The sequence below is a fragment of the Brassica napus genome, chromosome C8 (assembly GCF_020379485.1).
Source record: "Brassica napus cultivar Da-Ae chromosome C8, Da-Ae, whole genome shotgun sequence".
NCBI lineage: Eukaryota > Viridiplantae > Streptophyta > Magnoliopsida > Brassicales > Brassicaceae > Brassica > Brassica napus.
Window position 1 is genome coordinate 24,215,855 of NC_063451.1, and position 14,607 is coordinate 24,230,461.

A 14,607-nucleotide genomic window follows, 5' to 3' on the forward strand; every position below is an offset into this window, starting at 1 on the left:
ATTAACAAAAGTTGCATTAAATCTTACAACAATAACCATATTAGTGTCTTTCTGTTATCAAATTGTTTATCTCAAACCTATTAATCATCTAACATATTAACAAAAGTATAAAGATGAATTTATTTTAGGTTTGGACGATAAATAGGTTTGGATGAAAACTGGTCTCCAAACCTAAAATAAGTTTAAAGATGAAAATAGTATATATAGATTGATAGAGGGTTACAAATTTATTTCAGGTTTGGAGACTAGTTTTCATCTAAATCTATTAATAGTCTAACAAAAATTTGTCCAACTTTGTAGAGATTGAAGAATTTATTTCGTATTCTCCAAAATCGAAAAAAAAAATTACGAATAAGATAAATTTGAGAAGAACTTAAATGTATAACTATAGTTTGTGTTAGGATAAATGAACTCATTACTTCTATCTGATCTCCAAGTTAAAATTAGCAACTTTATTCAAGTTAGATACCTATATATATATTTTTTTTTCTTTTTGAATTAAGAAATTCTAGGTTAGAACCTATATATTAATTGGCCTTTTTTTTTATCTAACAGTTGCTAAATTCCATTTCTATAACCGATGAGCCTTTTTTTTGTAACACTATAACTGATGAGACTTGAATCTAGTATTTCCACCCTTAAGACGAAAGCTTTTACTAGTAGATGTAGCAGCTCCGGTAAATACCTATATATTTCCTTCTGCTTAATTTCTAGCGTTACTGTTAAAGTCATATTGATACATTAATAAAATATATTTAATACCCGATTAGGTAAAATTGTCCTTGGCCAGGTACATGATTTGATTTTTAGTTGTGTCAAATTGGAAAGGTAGATTCTATGTGCTAAATAATTCTTGTTAATGTGCGAATGAATGAACACTAAGAGTTTTATAAGCATCAGTTTTTCCAGGTTTGACTACACATAGTATCAGTATAGACATATGAAATAAACGTGCGCATTTTATCCGATATCTGAAGCCGATCGAAAAATCTAAACAGAAATTCGAACCAAAATAGTAAAATACTCAAACAAAATTAAGTTATGAGAGACTAGATATCTGAATTTAAACGAGTAACATCCGAACCCGAATGGATATCCGAAGATAACTGAACATTTGTATATTTAACCATATATTCCTAATTTACTTTTTTCATATTTTTCAAAATATTTATATTGATACTGCATATGGCTCAAAATAAAATAATATATATATATATATATAATTATGAATAAAGTGATTTGCTACTTACTAAAAATATATGTCAAACTTATTATTTCATACATTAGCAAAATTTGAATTGTATATCTTAAAACAACAACTATATCAGTGTCTTTCTAAATCTAAAGTTTTATCTCAAAACTTATTAATCATCCAACATACTAAAAATCTGTTAAATTAAATGGAAATTTTAAAGTACAAATACTTAAACTATAAAGAATTTGAATATCTTTTTCAAAATTTAAATATTTGAACTTGATCCAAAATAATTGAATTTGAACTAAAAATATAGGCAAAATACCTAAATGGATTTTAAACCTCAATACCAAAATATCTCAAAACTTGAAGTAATATAACAATTATTTTTTAACAAGAACTAGTATATTATATTTTATGACACGTATCCTGTATGTTTTACAAGTAGATGTAAGAATTTCTTGGAATTTGAAATCACTTAGGAAGAGAATATTAGGGATTTCCAAACCCTAGACCATCGACTCATTCGAGAAATTGGTCTTCTTCCTTGTTTGCAATAAAAGAAAAACCTTAATTGTATTTTTATAAAGAATTTTATACATCCAGAGACACTTTCTCACATTTAAATTACACTACAAGCATTTATCACTTGCGAGTCAAACCTCACTCTTTTTCTTATTTTATTTTATTATTTTTCTTATTCTACTTTATGTTTTTATTTACTTTTATCTCAGGTTCTAAAATATATTAAACAAAAATAATTGTCATAATAAACTATATATAAAATTCTATATCTTTTAAGATTCATTTATATATATTGTATATATATTAATGTGTAAACAAAACTAAATGTGGACGTAAACACCAAAGCGTGGATAACAGAATTATAAATTAGTCGTAGACATGAACATCTTAACAAAATTGTAAACTAGTTGTGGACATGGTCAATATTCTTTCGATTTCATTCATCATCTCGGGATCTAAATTCAACTCTAATCAAATTTACATCCATCCACATCATGACAAAGCGAAAATTCCTTAGATTGGAAACCTCTGACATACAAGATCTATTACTCTCCTAGAGAAGGTAAACGTTTCTTCGATTTTTTCTCTGCTCATACTCACAATATCATCCCTTTCTCATCTTGATTGAAGTTTAATTGTAGATGATTTGTCAATTGGGCTGAAGAAGCCAAATGCTTGTGTTGGAGATAACAGAGTTCGTGTCAATGTTTTATGGTATAGTTTTGGTAACATGAGTCTATGTCCACATATTGTTGTATAGTTTTATGGAATCAAAACATAGAGTTTGTCCACGTTTACTATAAACACATTAACATCACATGTCCACACATTACTCATAACTCATCCACACATCACCCGTTCACAAATCATCAAACCACGTATCACTCATCCATAAATCATTCATCCACAAGATTAAAAGCAAAATTGTCCATAATCTATCGTTGGTCCACAACAAAGTGTGTCACATGTAAAAAATGTCTCTAAATGTAATATAAAGTTGTCATCGGTGTAATCAACTCTTATATCGATCACGCTTATGCAAGATCTATTTATGTGCGTCATATGACACAATGCCCTCGTCATCTTATGGGTGAGTGGCAAACTTTTTTTAATTACATTCAATAGTTCTTTCTTTTTTTTTTTTTTTTTTTTGACATTCAATATTTCTTAAAAATCAATTGTCCTCGATTTCTTTTGTCGAACAATTTTCCTCTATTAAACTAGTGGTGTATATAGCCACATTTAAATATGCCATTTTATTGCTCCACCCTATTATAGTTCAACAAAGAACGTACACTTGTTCTTTTTCTTTTTGTTCAATAACGTACAATTGTTAATGTATACATAAATACATATAAAATTACAGTTAAGAGTATCCCCAACAAGTATTCTCATTTTAGGATGAGTGAGCCTCAAATTAAAAGATTCAAGGGTAAGTTACTCCAATAAAAAACCTTAAATCTATATATTTTTTATTTTTCATCAGTTTAATAATAATTAATTATAAATACTAAGTTTTTATAAATAAATAATAAATACACACTAAAATGTAACACATATATTTGTAACTCATCTATGGACATTTTTATTTCACCAAATGAGTAAATTCTTGATTGTAAAAATAAAGTGTACCAATGAAAGTAAGTATTTATGAAATAATTCAATTCAATATAAGTAATATTTCTATTTTACATAATATTATTTTATATTAATAATTTTATTTTAATTTCAACATATTTATAAATTTTAAGTACTAATAAAAATACAGATGCAAAGATATATTTGAATATTTAAGTGAAATATAATTATAAGGATTAAAATAATACAATATCAATATTGGTAGAATTATATGTACATTATATAATTACAGAAAATGGAAATAATAATAATGTTTTGAGGTTTTGAATAGTGCATCTGCAAACCTTTTAATTTTCAATATTTAAAAGTTTGTTAGGGAGTCAAAACCTCAAAATTTGAGGGTTTAAAGGTTTTTTTTTTTTTGACATCGGTTTAAAGGTTTGTTAAAAGATGTGCTAATACTGAAAATATACATTTACAACAATAGTGCAGGTAATTAATTACACTACTATAGATAAAAGTTCAAAAACATAACATTTTGTTAAACAAGACACACATAACCCCGAAAAACTAATATAATAAAGATATTAGCAGATGGGAATGTTGTTCTTGGTTTGAAGCTAATCTGGCTTTTATTTGCGGTAGGAGGATCATTGTGGGTTTCTTGGGTTAGAAGAGACTTGATAGGAAGAGAGAATTTTTGGATGTTGGTTCCGAACAGGAGGGGTAGTTGGATTTGGAGGTCGTTATGCAAGCTGAGAATTAAAGTTCGGCCCTTTATTAAGTGTCAAGTAGGCTCAGAGATTACAACGAGCTTTTGGATGGATGATTGGACCTCTCTTGGTCCTCTTATTGAGCTGATAGGTGAGAGAGGACCAGCTGTTACTGGATTGAGCATTAATGCAGTGGTGGTAGATGCTCTAACAAGTGATGGGTGGTGTTTTGAGCGAAGTAGAAGCAGGAATCCGATCATCACATTGCTCAGAGAGAGTATGCCTGATGCGCAACCAATTTTGAGCTCAGAGGTTGATGATACTTATGTTTGGGCCACTAATGGTCAGAATAGTTCAGAGACATTCTCCACTAGTGAGACTTGGAAGACTCTTTTTCCTTGCACGTTGGAAGTATTTTGGCATGAAGTGATTTGGTTCTCAGGACGTATTCCGAAGCATGTATTCTTATCTTGGGTGGCAGCAAGAGATAGGATGGTTACAAGAGATAGACTCATCAGATGGGGATAAATAGTGCCGGCAACGTGTGTGATGTGTGTTCGTCACAATGAAGATAGACAACATATGTTCTTTGACTACGACTTCAGTAGACAGGTGTGGTCTTTCTTCACCAATAGCTGCAGTTGGTACCTCCAAGGCTTCAATCCTGTTCGAAGATGGCCTAAGATGGTTGAAGAATCCATCGAGGGAAAAGAATGTGAAGTTGATTGTGAGGTTACTCCACCAGGCTTGTCTCTATCTTATTTGGAAGGAGAGAAACTCAAGAATACACACAGATGTAGCTAGACCACCTGAGGCCATTATTGCTGAGATTAAGCAAATCATTCGGCTAAGGCTGGATCCTCTAGCTCGGGCTCAAACGCTAGTTCACCGAGAAGACTCGGTTCTGGCCACTTGGTTTTCTATATTCTAGAGAGTGAAGTTTTGATAGCTTAGAATGCTTGTAAATAGTGCTTTTCTGGCTTTCTTTGTAACCCAATGTTTTTTGGTTGAGTAAAATTAGAATTTTTTTTTTTTAAAAACTAATATAATAAAACGTTAATATGTTAAGTAATAATAATATACGTGAATCTAACGTATAAGCAGTATACACATAAGGTTATTTGTAAGAAAATGAAACATTTAGCATGCCACAAAATATTCAAATTTGATTATTTGCAATATATACAGTCGCCAATAATTTTGTATTGTATTAATAAAATGTTGAGCTGATTTTGAGATTTTGTTTATTATATATAATATATTCATTAAATAAAATAAAGTATAAAACGAATTATAGTAATTTTATAGTGAATTCTTTGAAAATATATTCATCACATTTTATAGATCTATTGAGAAATGTTGAAACTTTTAGTATTGTTATAAGAAAATTTCTTTCTTTTTTTTAATTAAATAAATATATTAAAATCAACCGGAAAACCGGGATACAGTTTGGATTACAAGGTCGATTTCAAACCCAAGTTTAAAAATTGTTAAAATTATCTTCGCCCGTCCACCAAATCCGGCACATTCCGCTAATCCACTTTTAATAACCCTAGGAACCACGTAAATGTTCTCAACCTTAGGCGGTGACCACGGGAACGTGAGGTTCTCCTCATTGCCTCGGATGCCGGGAATTCCCATGTCGTCTTCGGAGTAGGTAGTTACTGGTGAATGCCTCGATACTTGTAATCGTCACCGCCAATAATCCCAAAAACGTTATAGAAGAAGGTTATAGAAAACAAACCAAAAAACCGTACCACAACCTCCTGTACATCTTCTATAACGCTTTAAACCGCTCGGGAAGCACCATGCAAGGATCTCCAATGATCAAGAATGCAGAAAGTCGGGAACGGGACAGCAAATGCTAATTGAACCAGTACCTTACTCCAAACCTGCAAAGACTATAGCTGAGAGACGCTACCGCAAGCAGAAACTCACGGCACTGGGATATGCCTCACAGTAGACTGATCCACCGAAGAACAAGAAGAGACTCCTCATACCACAAGAAGCTTCCATTCCTCGTCAATCTCCTCCTCCGAAAACCGAAGAAAAGGTCAATCTTTGATGTCGAGACCATGAACCGGTGGCACGATTCAATCTGCACAGAACAAAACAGAGCAAGCACAAACCCGAACAAACAAGTCGACAAAGCTCGCCGGGAGACTGAAACTAATTAACCGGGAAGAGAGCATTTGGTTGAGAGGGAAGTCACAGCACCGCCTCGAAGAAGCCATAAACGACTGTCTTCAACACCGCGGCGTTGCAACACTCCACGAGCCATCACCACGAGCTTCGATACATGCCGGCAACAAGGGCTAAAACTCGTCTCTGAGTAAACAGATCTCCAGAGCTCACAAGGCAGAAGAAAATAGCACCTGTTCAACCAAGACGCCAAGGAAGAAACAACAGCTCTACCTCTACTCACCTCTCACCGTAAGTCCAAGCTGAAATCGTACCAAGACTACAACCATGACACAAAGGTGAGCCAAGCACACGCCTCCACGCGCCACCATCCCTCCAAGAGGCTTAAGGGACCTCCTGCATAACCCTAAAAACAGACTTCAACATCAGAAATCTTCACTCATCCCGTGTTGAAACTCCATCATCTAGCTGATCATCGCCAGAGTCGGAACTTCTCTGCAATGAAACCGAGATCCGTCGTGCCTCCAGATGTAGAGTACCAAACAAGACAGGGAGAGTGAAGGAGACTATGGTGAAGCAAACACAAAATAAGCGGTTGAGAAAGAAGAGGGACGCCTCCGGCGCCGGTACGCGCACGCACGCGCCGTCTGGTCGCCGGATCAGTTGAGATCTCCTTTTGTTCGCGAGAGAGTAAAGATAGTGAGAGAAAGTAGATTTTGGTCTTTTTTTTATTTAATACTTACTGACTTCTTCCATATGCTGAAAAGTTTTTGCGAATACTTTTTAGGTGACATTGCCTCATTACATATAATACAAATACACAGTGAATTTGTTCCACGGTGAAATGATATCAAGACATACATTTTTTTTATTTTTTTATTTTTTTATTTTATATCAAGACATACATGTTCTTACGATAGTTACCTTCCTTTTCAACGGAAAATGAGGAACGCTTTAAGAAAAATGTTGAGGAATTTGATCAACATGTAAGATAGAAAAATGTTGAGGAATTTGATCAACATGTAAGATGCATACCGACTTTGTGACTTGTTTTTATGTATCATTTCTATCAGCTAAATACAGAGTTCGTTAAACGTATTTCAGTTTTTACGGATACAGAAAACCCTACGCAACATATTTCAGTAGTTTAACGTCAGCAAAAATAGGAATCTTTCGTTTAAAACAACAACAAAAGAATCATTTTTGTAATTTTTTTTTGTTTTCTTCTTTAGATATTGAATATGAGTTATCGAAGTGAATAATTTTACATTCCCGACTATGCCATGTATAACATGTTCAAATGTTATCAAAACACAATAATTATTCTGTTTGTAGGTTCTTTTAGTAATTGCAAAAATTATTTCCAATATACGATTTCCTCAGCGAGTAATTTGAAAATTCAATTATAGCAAAAGGATCACAGAACTATTTGTGTTATTAGTAAAACTCAAATAGCACGGTTTAGAAAAAAAAGTATAGATGAGTTAATTTATCAACAAATTTTTAGCTAATTTATCATTTTAACTTAGTTTAGGGGTATTAAATTAGGGGAAAACTGTTAGCTCGAGTAGCTAGTACCTACAAAATCCAAACACTAGTATTGGTTCAGAATATAATCATTGCGAGTTTAGAATAAATATTAATTAATCTAAACCGTTAAATCAAAGATGCAATTTTACTAATTGATAAAAAAATCACATTAAGAAAATCACTAAGTTTGAAGAATGATTAAAGATGGAAAAAGGATAATTAAATTTACATTCGAAGAAAAAGGCAGATGCATAGACCATAGACGTAAGACACTTGTGATATACCCAAATATTTTTAGTAAAATATATACGAAATTTTTATACACTTGATTAAAAATACTGTTTGTTTGTTTTTCTCAACTCATGTATTGATTTAAATAATAAACGTAGCTACCACCTTTCTCTGCCCCACTTTAAGATAAAGCTAAAGCATGGGGAAAAGTGTATATATGATATAGAATCAAGTAAATATAAGAAAGAAAATTAAAGGAACGAGAAAGAGAGAAGAAAACGAAGACAAAATTTAAAACAATTTTTTTTAAATTTAAAACTCCAAATAAAACTAACATCACATGTTAACAAATTAATGAGATCAAAATATGTTAGTTTTGAGTTTTCATTCTCTTTCTCTTTCTCTTTCTCCAAGAAACTAATACTACTTAAGCTAAAGAACTAACACTTCTCTCAAAGTTTCTCCAAAGCCCTTTATTAGTTAACACATAAAGAGATCTAAAGAGAGAGTGTAGAGAGAGAAGGGGATGAATAGAGGAGTTTCGGAGAGTTCGCCGGTTCTTCAACAGATGATGGCGGCCGGAAACCCTAATTGGTGGAAAGAAAGCGGTGACATGAGGCCACCACCACCGTTAATGGGTCATCAGCAAGGGCCATTGCCGCCACAAATGACAAATAACAACAATTATCTCCGACCTCGAATGATGCCGACTCTCTTGCCGCACTTTTTACCATGTCCATCGACTTCTTCTTCACCATCTTTGCCTAATAACCCTAATCTCTCTTCTTGGCTTGAAAGAAATGATCTCCCTCCTGAGTCTTGGAGCCTTAGCCAACTTCTTTTGTAACTCCCCATCACTCTTTGTCCCTCAACGGACATATTCTCTAAGGACATGATCTTGAGTTCTAGTTAACTTTATGGCTTTGTTCTTACATATGTTGTAACCTAATCTTGATTTCTTCATTTACATTAACATGTGTGTTCTTACAGTATCAGCTTCCATGAAACCAAAACTTTTCTTTGTGTGTGTGTTTCTAGTATTTTCAGTATCAAATACGCAAATCTAATACGAATATTTTATTTGTGACCTAAGGGGTGGATTAATGATGGAAGAGGAAGAGAGATTGGAGATAATGAACCATCATATTCATCATGATGGACAACACCATAGTTTTCAAGGGAAGATGAGACTAGAGAATCGGGAAGAACAAGTCCTAAGCCACCAAGAAGCTTCCATGGGGGTTGTTGACATCAAACAAGAGAGTATCATTAACAACAACAATGGCCATCATCTCATATGTTCTCCAAATTCACCTCCTAACAAATCTTGTGTCACAACCACAACCACAACCACAACAAGCCTCAATAGCACCGACGATGATAACAACAACAACAACAATATTATGTTTGATTTCTCTAGCAATCACAATGGTCTTAATTTTTCCGAGGGCAGACACACTCCCCCGGATCAATCTTCTGAGGTAATTCTTTTTCTAGATCTAATAATTTGATTGAATACATATTTTTTTAAAAAAATAATAATATTGCTAAATAGATTTAAAAGAGATAGTAGAAAGAGAAAATTCCGAAACAAGATCTAATTAATAAACATATAAATCAGTAAGCATGTACTATGTAAAAGTGAATTCTTAAAGGTCATTTAAAAGAATAGGACAAACTATGTCTTATTTCAAGGTTTGGATCTAAATTCAATACTCATCAAAATAGGTTTTGCTATGATTTTTTCGCTTAATGACTAATCGATCTTGACTTTGTTGGTATCCATATATGTGATGAAGTGTAACAGCTTAGATATTGGTGGGTCTACTAATAAGAAGCCAAGGCTTCAACCTTCTCCTTCGTCACAGTCAACCCTCAAGGTAACGAATTGATTATAACATCTAAACTTTAATTAACCTATATAACTTCAATATATAAAATCTCTCCCTGACATCATAATAACAAAACAAAAACCCAAACACAAAGGAGAACAGAAGAAACAAAAAAAACAGAATGGGCACGGAATAAACTGTGGTTTTTTGTGTGTTCGTAACTCTTTCGTTCTTTTTTTTTTTTTTTTTTTTTTTTTTTGAATAATATGTAAAATTTATTCAGAAAAAGTAGTTTTTACAGCCATAGCTACTTTAGATAGAAAAGTTTGTCTTCACAAAATAAAATTTAAACTATCTTGTGGAGAACCATAGTTGCAAAGCACCCTCATAGGACCGAATTCTCTTGGAGTCCATTATTAGACATTGATTACGAATCTGTCTGTCGATGATTGTAATCAGGTGTCCTGCTAGAACCGGCTGAGATCCATGACGACGGTTGTTTCTTTCCCTCCAAATGGAATGCAAAGCCACTTGGAAGCTGTAGCGTACTAGGTAGAGGTTCAACGTCGAGAGATTTTTATCTGCAAGGATCACCATAATTCCTTGCCATTGATCAGTGAAACGTGAGAGAAGTAGTCCCTGCGCCAGCCCCGACCAGACCTCCCGAGAGTATCTGCAACTGAAAAAAAGATGATCTCTTGTTTCCAGATGTTGTTGGCACAAAACACAGCTCGCATCAATACCAACATTCCATAAGAGCATTCTGTCTCCAGTTGTTAATCGGTTATGCATTGCTAGCCAAGCCATGAATGCATATTTTGGTGTTGCATAAGGAAACCAGATGCTAGCGTGCCAACTCACCGTAGGCGCATGACTTCGAAGAAGAGACCATGTATTTTGCGTACTGAACTTTGGTTTAAAAATGTCTGTATTAGACTTCCAGACTGGTACATCTTTTCCCATTGTCATCTTGTTACGCTGCTTATGGAGAGCCTCCTCAATCATAGTGTAAAGGTCTGAGCGATGCCGACGAGGCCGTCTAGAGACAGCAGTTGCCACACTTGCCCTCAATGAAATCCCCATGTCTACACATCCCCGGACTCCCGTAAGATCCAGAAGACGACCCATATCTGACCAAGCATCATACCAAAACGAGGAATCTTGACCATTTCTCACCTCCATTCGATGAAAACCTTTTGCTTTGTCTCTATATTTTAAGAGTTTCCGCCACATCCATGAACCCAACGTTGTATTACTCTTAGCTGACCAGAAAGTTTCGCCTTTAAGCAAATAAACCTTCACCCATTGAGCCCAGAGGGACTGTGAGGATGTGATTCTCCATATGAGCTTCATACAACATGTGACGTTGGTCTCTTTTAATGGCCGCAGACCGAGCCCTCCTTCAGATCTCAACTTCGTGACTGTGTCCCAAGCCACCTTCGCTCGCTTCACATTTAAAGTTGGGCCAGACCAGAGAAAAGCACAACACAATCTGTCAATCTCTTTCAGACACTCTCCCGGTAGACAGAAAGCAGACATCCAAAAGTTGACTATGCTCAGCAGCACTGACTTAATAAGTTGCAACCGTCCCGCCATAGATAAGAACCGGTTTGTCCACAGACTGATGCGTTTCTTTATTTTCTCAATGAGTGGTTGATAGTCCGTCTTTCCCATTCGCTTAGTTAGGAGGGGGAGCCCTAAATAGCGAACAGGAAGCACACCAACCTCCATACTGAATTGATCTTGCAGTTCTTGTCTTATACTTTCTTGAATTCCAGCACAGTAAATGGTAGACTTTTCTACACTCATCATTAAGCCCGAAAAACCTTCAAACTGCTTAAAAACCTCCATAATACTTTCAATGGATCGAGAATTTCCATCCGAGAAGACAAGTATATCATCCGCAAAACTCAAGTGTGTGAGCCTCAAATTCTTACATTTAGGATGGTATCCTATCCTATGCTCCTCAGCTGACTTATCCAACATCTTTGATAGAACATGCATGCTGATCACAAATAAATATGGCGAAAGGGCACATCCCTGCCGAAGCCCTCTTTCACTCTTTCATGTTTTGTCTTCTTCCTTGTTCATTATTCCTTTTTCTCTCTTTCACAAAAATCAAACTCAAATACTTCTGAACACCCTTTATTATACATTTAGTCATTTAGTTTTTAGATTTCAAGGTTTGTTCTTACTGTAAGATTTCGATACGTAGAAGTAGCGAGACTCGTCTAAGAATTCGGATTCAATGATAAAACTGTTAGCTATAAACACAAATATATTAATCACTTACACTTGCAAAGGAAGCACGTTTTCTCTATGCATGATTAGTAAGAAAACATAACCATACATGCATATAAATTAAGCTTTTACTTTATGCTATTAATTATATAGATTTTGATAATTAAAGGTGAGAAAGGAGAAACTAGGAGGACGGATCGCAGCGCTTCATCAGCTAGTATCTCCATTTGGCAAGGTAAAGATCAATTTTAATTAATCAATCGCATTATTAATCTTATCAAATCAACATTTTACCAAAAAAAAAAAAATCAACATTGTAACATAGATAAGTTTTATTTATATTAATATAAATCATTATTCTTCCCTTTTTACCCATCTTTTGCAGACTGACACAGCTTCTGTCCTGTCGGAAGCTATTGGATACATTAGATTCCTTCATAGTCAAATTGAGGTGTGACTCGTCTTTTCCAAATTCTCAATATTCTCATGCTAAACTTAACTTCGAGAAAATATTTCTGCACAGTAATCCAAGTGATTACTAAAACAACAATTATTAATTTATATATCAAAATATTTTTGGTATTAGGTCTCCGAGCATCAATTCCTGGTTAGTGGAAATCCATTTCACTATGATATCACTAGATTAACATATTTTAGTTGTAGACTAATAGTGTATGAATAATTGGATATTAATATATTTTATTTTATGAACAGAAAGTCTTTGGCCAAAAAACATTAATATAAATTTATTGGTCAATGAAAATCATTTCAATGATCTTAGATGATGATGAAAAGACACATATTATTAAAAATAATGAAAAGAGAGATAAAGATAGTATAAAGCTTTGTTCTCTCCATGTTAAGTAATCTTTGATTGATGTGATTATGTATGAAGTATTTATATATATTTTTTAATGTTGGAGGCTCTGAGTCATCCATACTTTAGTACGACTGCATCGGGGAATATGAGGCACCAACAGCATGTAAGCACCAAAGTTCCACATATATGGCATAATACGCACATATATATATACACACTGATATAGACACATCATCATACTATAGTTTATACGCTGTAGTTTAATAGCCGTATAAATAAAGTCTCTCTTAATCATGGTTCTTATATACAGTTACAAGGAGACAGAAGTTGCTTATTTCCTGAGGACCCTGGTCAGGTAAATCCATTTTGTATGTCTGTTTTATATATACCATTTGTTAATCACTATACGTTTTATTGGATCAATTGAATCCAAATCTAAAAATGTGGACTGCTTTAGTTTCCAAAATATATCCGCGTTTCTTTCCTTTTCTACTGTTTTCTTTGAAGATAAAGTTGAATTAATATAAAAAGATGCAGTCGCCAGCTTTTTTATTCACCCGCCCTTACATTATTACATGCGTTTTTCAAGGAAAATTTAGTGAAATATCTTTGTATGTGTGTATATAGAAAAAAAATTTCAATCAAACATATTTTTATTTATTTATAGCCAAAATATATCACGAATCTCAAGTATATAGTATTCAATAATTTAATATTCATATGCTTGATAAAAAACACTATGTATCACTTAAGAAACACTTACGTTATTTTACTTTAATACAATATATTTAATAAAACTACAAAGGCATATGTACAAAAGATTTTGAACTATATTTTTTGTAGGATACGGATTTACATTATAAATTACCTCATTATATATGTGCCAGAATATCTGTGTTTTTTGCACAAAATGCCAATGCTATAAATCTTAAGTTATTTTTTAATTTTATTTTATGATTTAGCTCGTGAATGATCAGTGCATGAAGAGAAGAGGAGCTTCGTCTTCGTCCACGGAAAATCAAAATGCAAATGAAGAACCTAAGAAAGACTTGAGAAGTCGAGGTTTATGTCTTGTTCCAATCTCCTGCACACTCCAAGTCGGCAGCGACAACGGCGCCGACTATTGGGCTTCGGCGCTCGGCTCGGCCGGTTTCCAGTGAAAGCCAGTGAAACTATGCGACGTGGAATTCCAACCTTAGAGAAAATGATATAACATCACGAGCAGTCAGTCTACTGAGAAACCAACAAATTGAGTTTCCAAGGCTGATTGCTCATGATGCTATATACAAAGTACTTCTTTTATTAATACTTTGCTAGAGAATTTGCGTTTAGCATTTGGTGAATATGCGTTTAGCATTTGGTGACTATGCGTTTAGGCTTTCATCATTCGTTGTGTTATCAGATGATCAAGCATTATGTCCTTGCTTTAGGAAACTGTTTGTTATATTATCGGTTGTAACTTGTAATTTGTGGTTACTTATTTTTTTCTTTTCATTACTTCCATGTGATTTGTGTCGTCGCATTTGCTAATATGATTATACATCATGTCCACTGTTTTAAATATATAACTGAAACACATTAAAAAAATCAAATTGCTGGAAAATATAGAGGCTATGAGATTTCCTTCATTCGCCGTTTTAATGAGTGGTTCTTAATTTGTGGAAAATAATAATAATGTGTGATAACCTAAAATAGAACACTACAAGAAAACACATTCTTAACGACGAAAATTAACGAGGAAAAACAATCCTCGTAAATTTGCGTCGAGTTTACGACGAATTTACGTGAAAAACTAAAGTC

At 33.7% G+C, this 14,607-nt stretch overlaps 2 protein-coding genes across 6 annotated transcripts; both read left to right on the top strand.

The window, feature by feature from the left end:
• The first annotated feature begins 4,119 nt into the window (after positions 1-4,119).
• LOC106383266 lies at positions 4,120-7,994 on the top strand. Its single transcript, XM_013823390.2, has 2 exons — positions 4,120-4,470; positions 4,583-7,994. The coding sequence occupies exons 1-2, from the start codon at positions 4,120-4,122 to the stop codon at positions 4,940-4,942; spliced, it is 711 nt and encodes a 236-aa protein (XP_013678844.1). The 3' UTR covers positions 4,943-7,994.
• Positions 7,995-8,187: 193 nt separating this feature from the next.
• Positions 8,188-14,352, top strand: LOC106383137 (transcription factor bHLH68). Of its 5 annotated transcripts, none has more exons than XM_013823273.3 (8): positions 8,189-8,757; positions 9,008-9,395; positions 9,714-9,794; positions 12,157-12,222; positions 12,373-12,438; positions 12,911-12,970; positions 13,118-13,162; positions 13,785-14,352. In XM_013823273.3, exons 1-8 carry the CDS (start codon positions 8,441-8,443, stop codon positions 13,965-13,967), a joined length of 1,206 nt encoding a protein of 401 aa, XP_013678727.2. In that variant the 5' UTR covers positions 8,189-8,440; the 3' UTR covers positions 13,968-14,352. The 5 variants fall into 5 exon arrangements, with proteins under 5 accessions (XP_013678729.2, XP_022566037.1, XP_013678727.2 ...); XM_013823272.3 differs by having other exon boundaries at positions 8,192-8,757; positions 13,770-14,352; XM_013823275.3 differs by lacking the exon at positions 12,911-12,970 and having other exon boundaries at positions 8,188-8,757.
• The last annotated feature ends 255 nt before the right edge of the window (positions 14,353-14,607 follow it).

Coding starts and splice junctions, on each gene's coding strand:
- LOC106383266 (XM_013823390.2), top strand. CDS start 4,120: ATGGATGATTGGACCTCTCTTGGTCCTCTTATTGAGCTGATAGGTGAG. Junction 4,471..4,582: donor CAGGACGTATTCCGAAGCAT/GTATTCTTATCT, acceptor GTCACAATGAAG/ATAGACAACATATGTTCTTT.
- LOC106383137 (XM_013823272.3), top strand. CDS start 8,441: ATGAATAGAGGAGTTTCGGAGAGTTCGCCGGTTCTTCAACAGATGATG. Junction 9,396..9,713: donor CCCCGGATCAATCTTCTGAG/GTAATTCTTTTT, acceptor TATGTGATGAAG/TGTAACAGCTTAGATATTGG. Junction 12,223..12,372: donor TAGTATCTCCATTTGGCAAG/GTAAAGATCAAT, acceptor CATCTTTTGCAG/ACTGACACAGCTTCTGTCCT.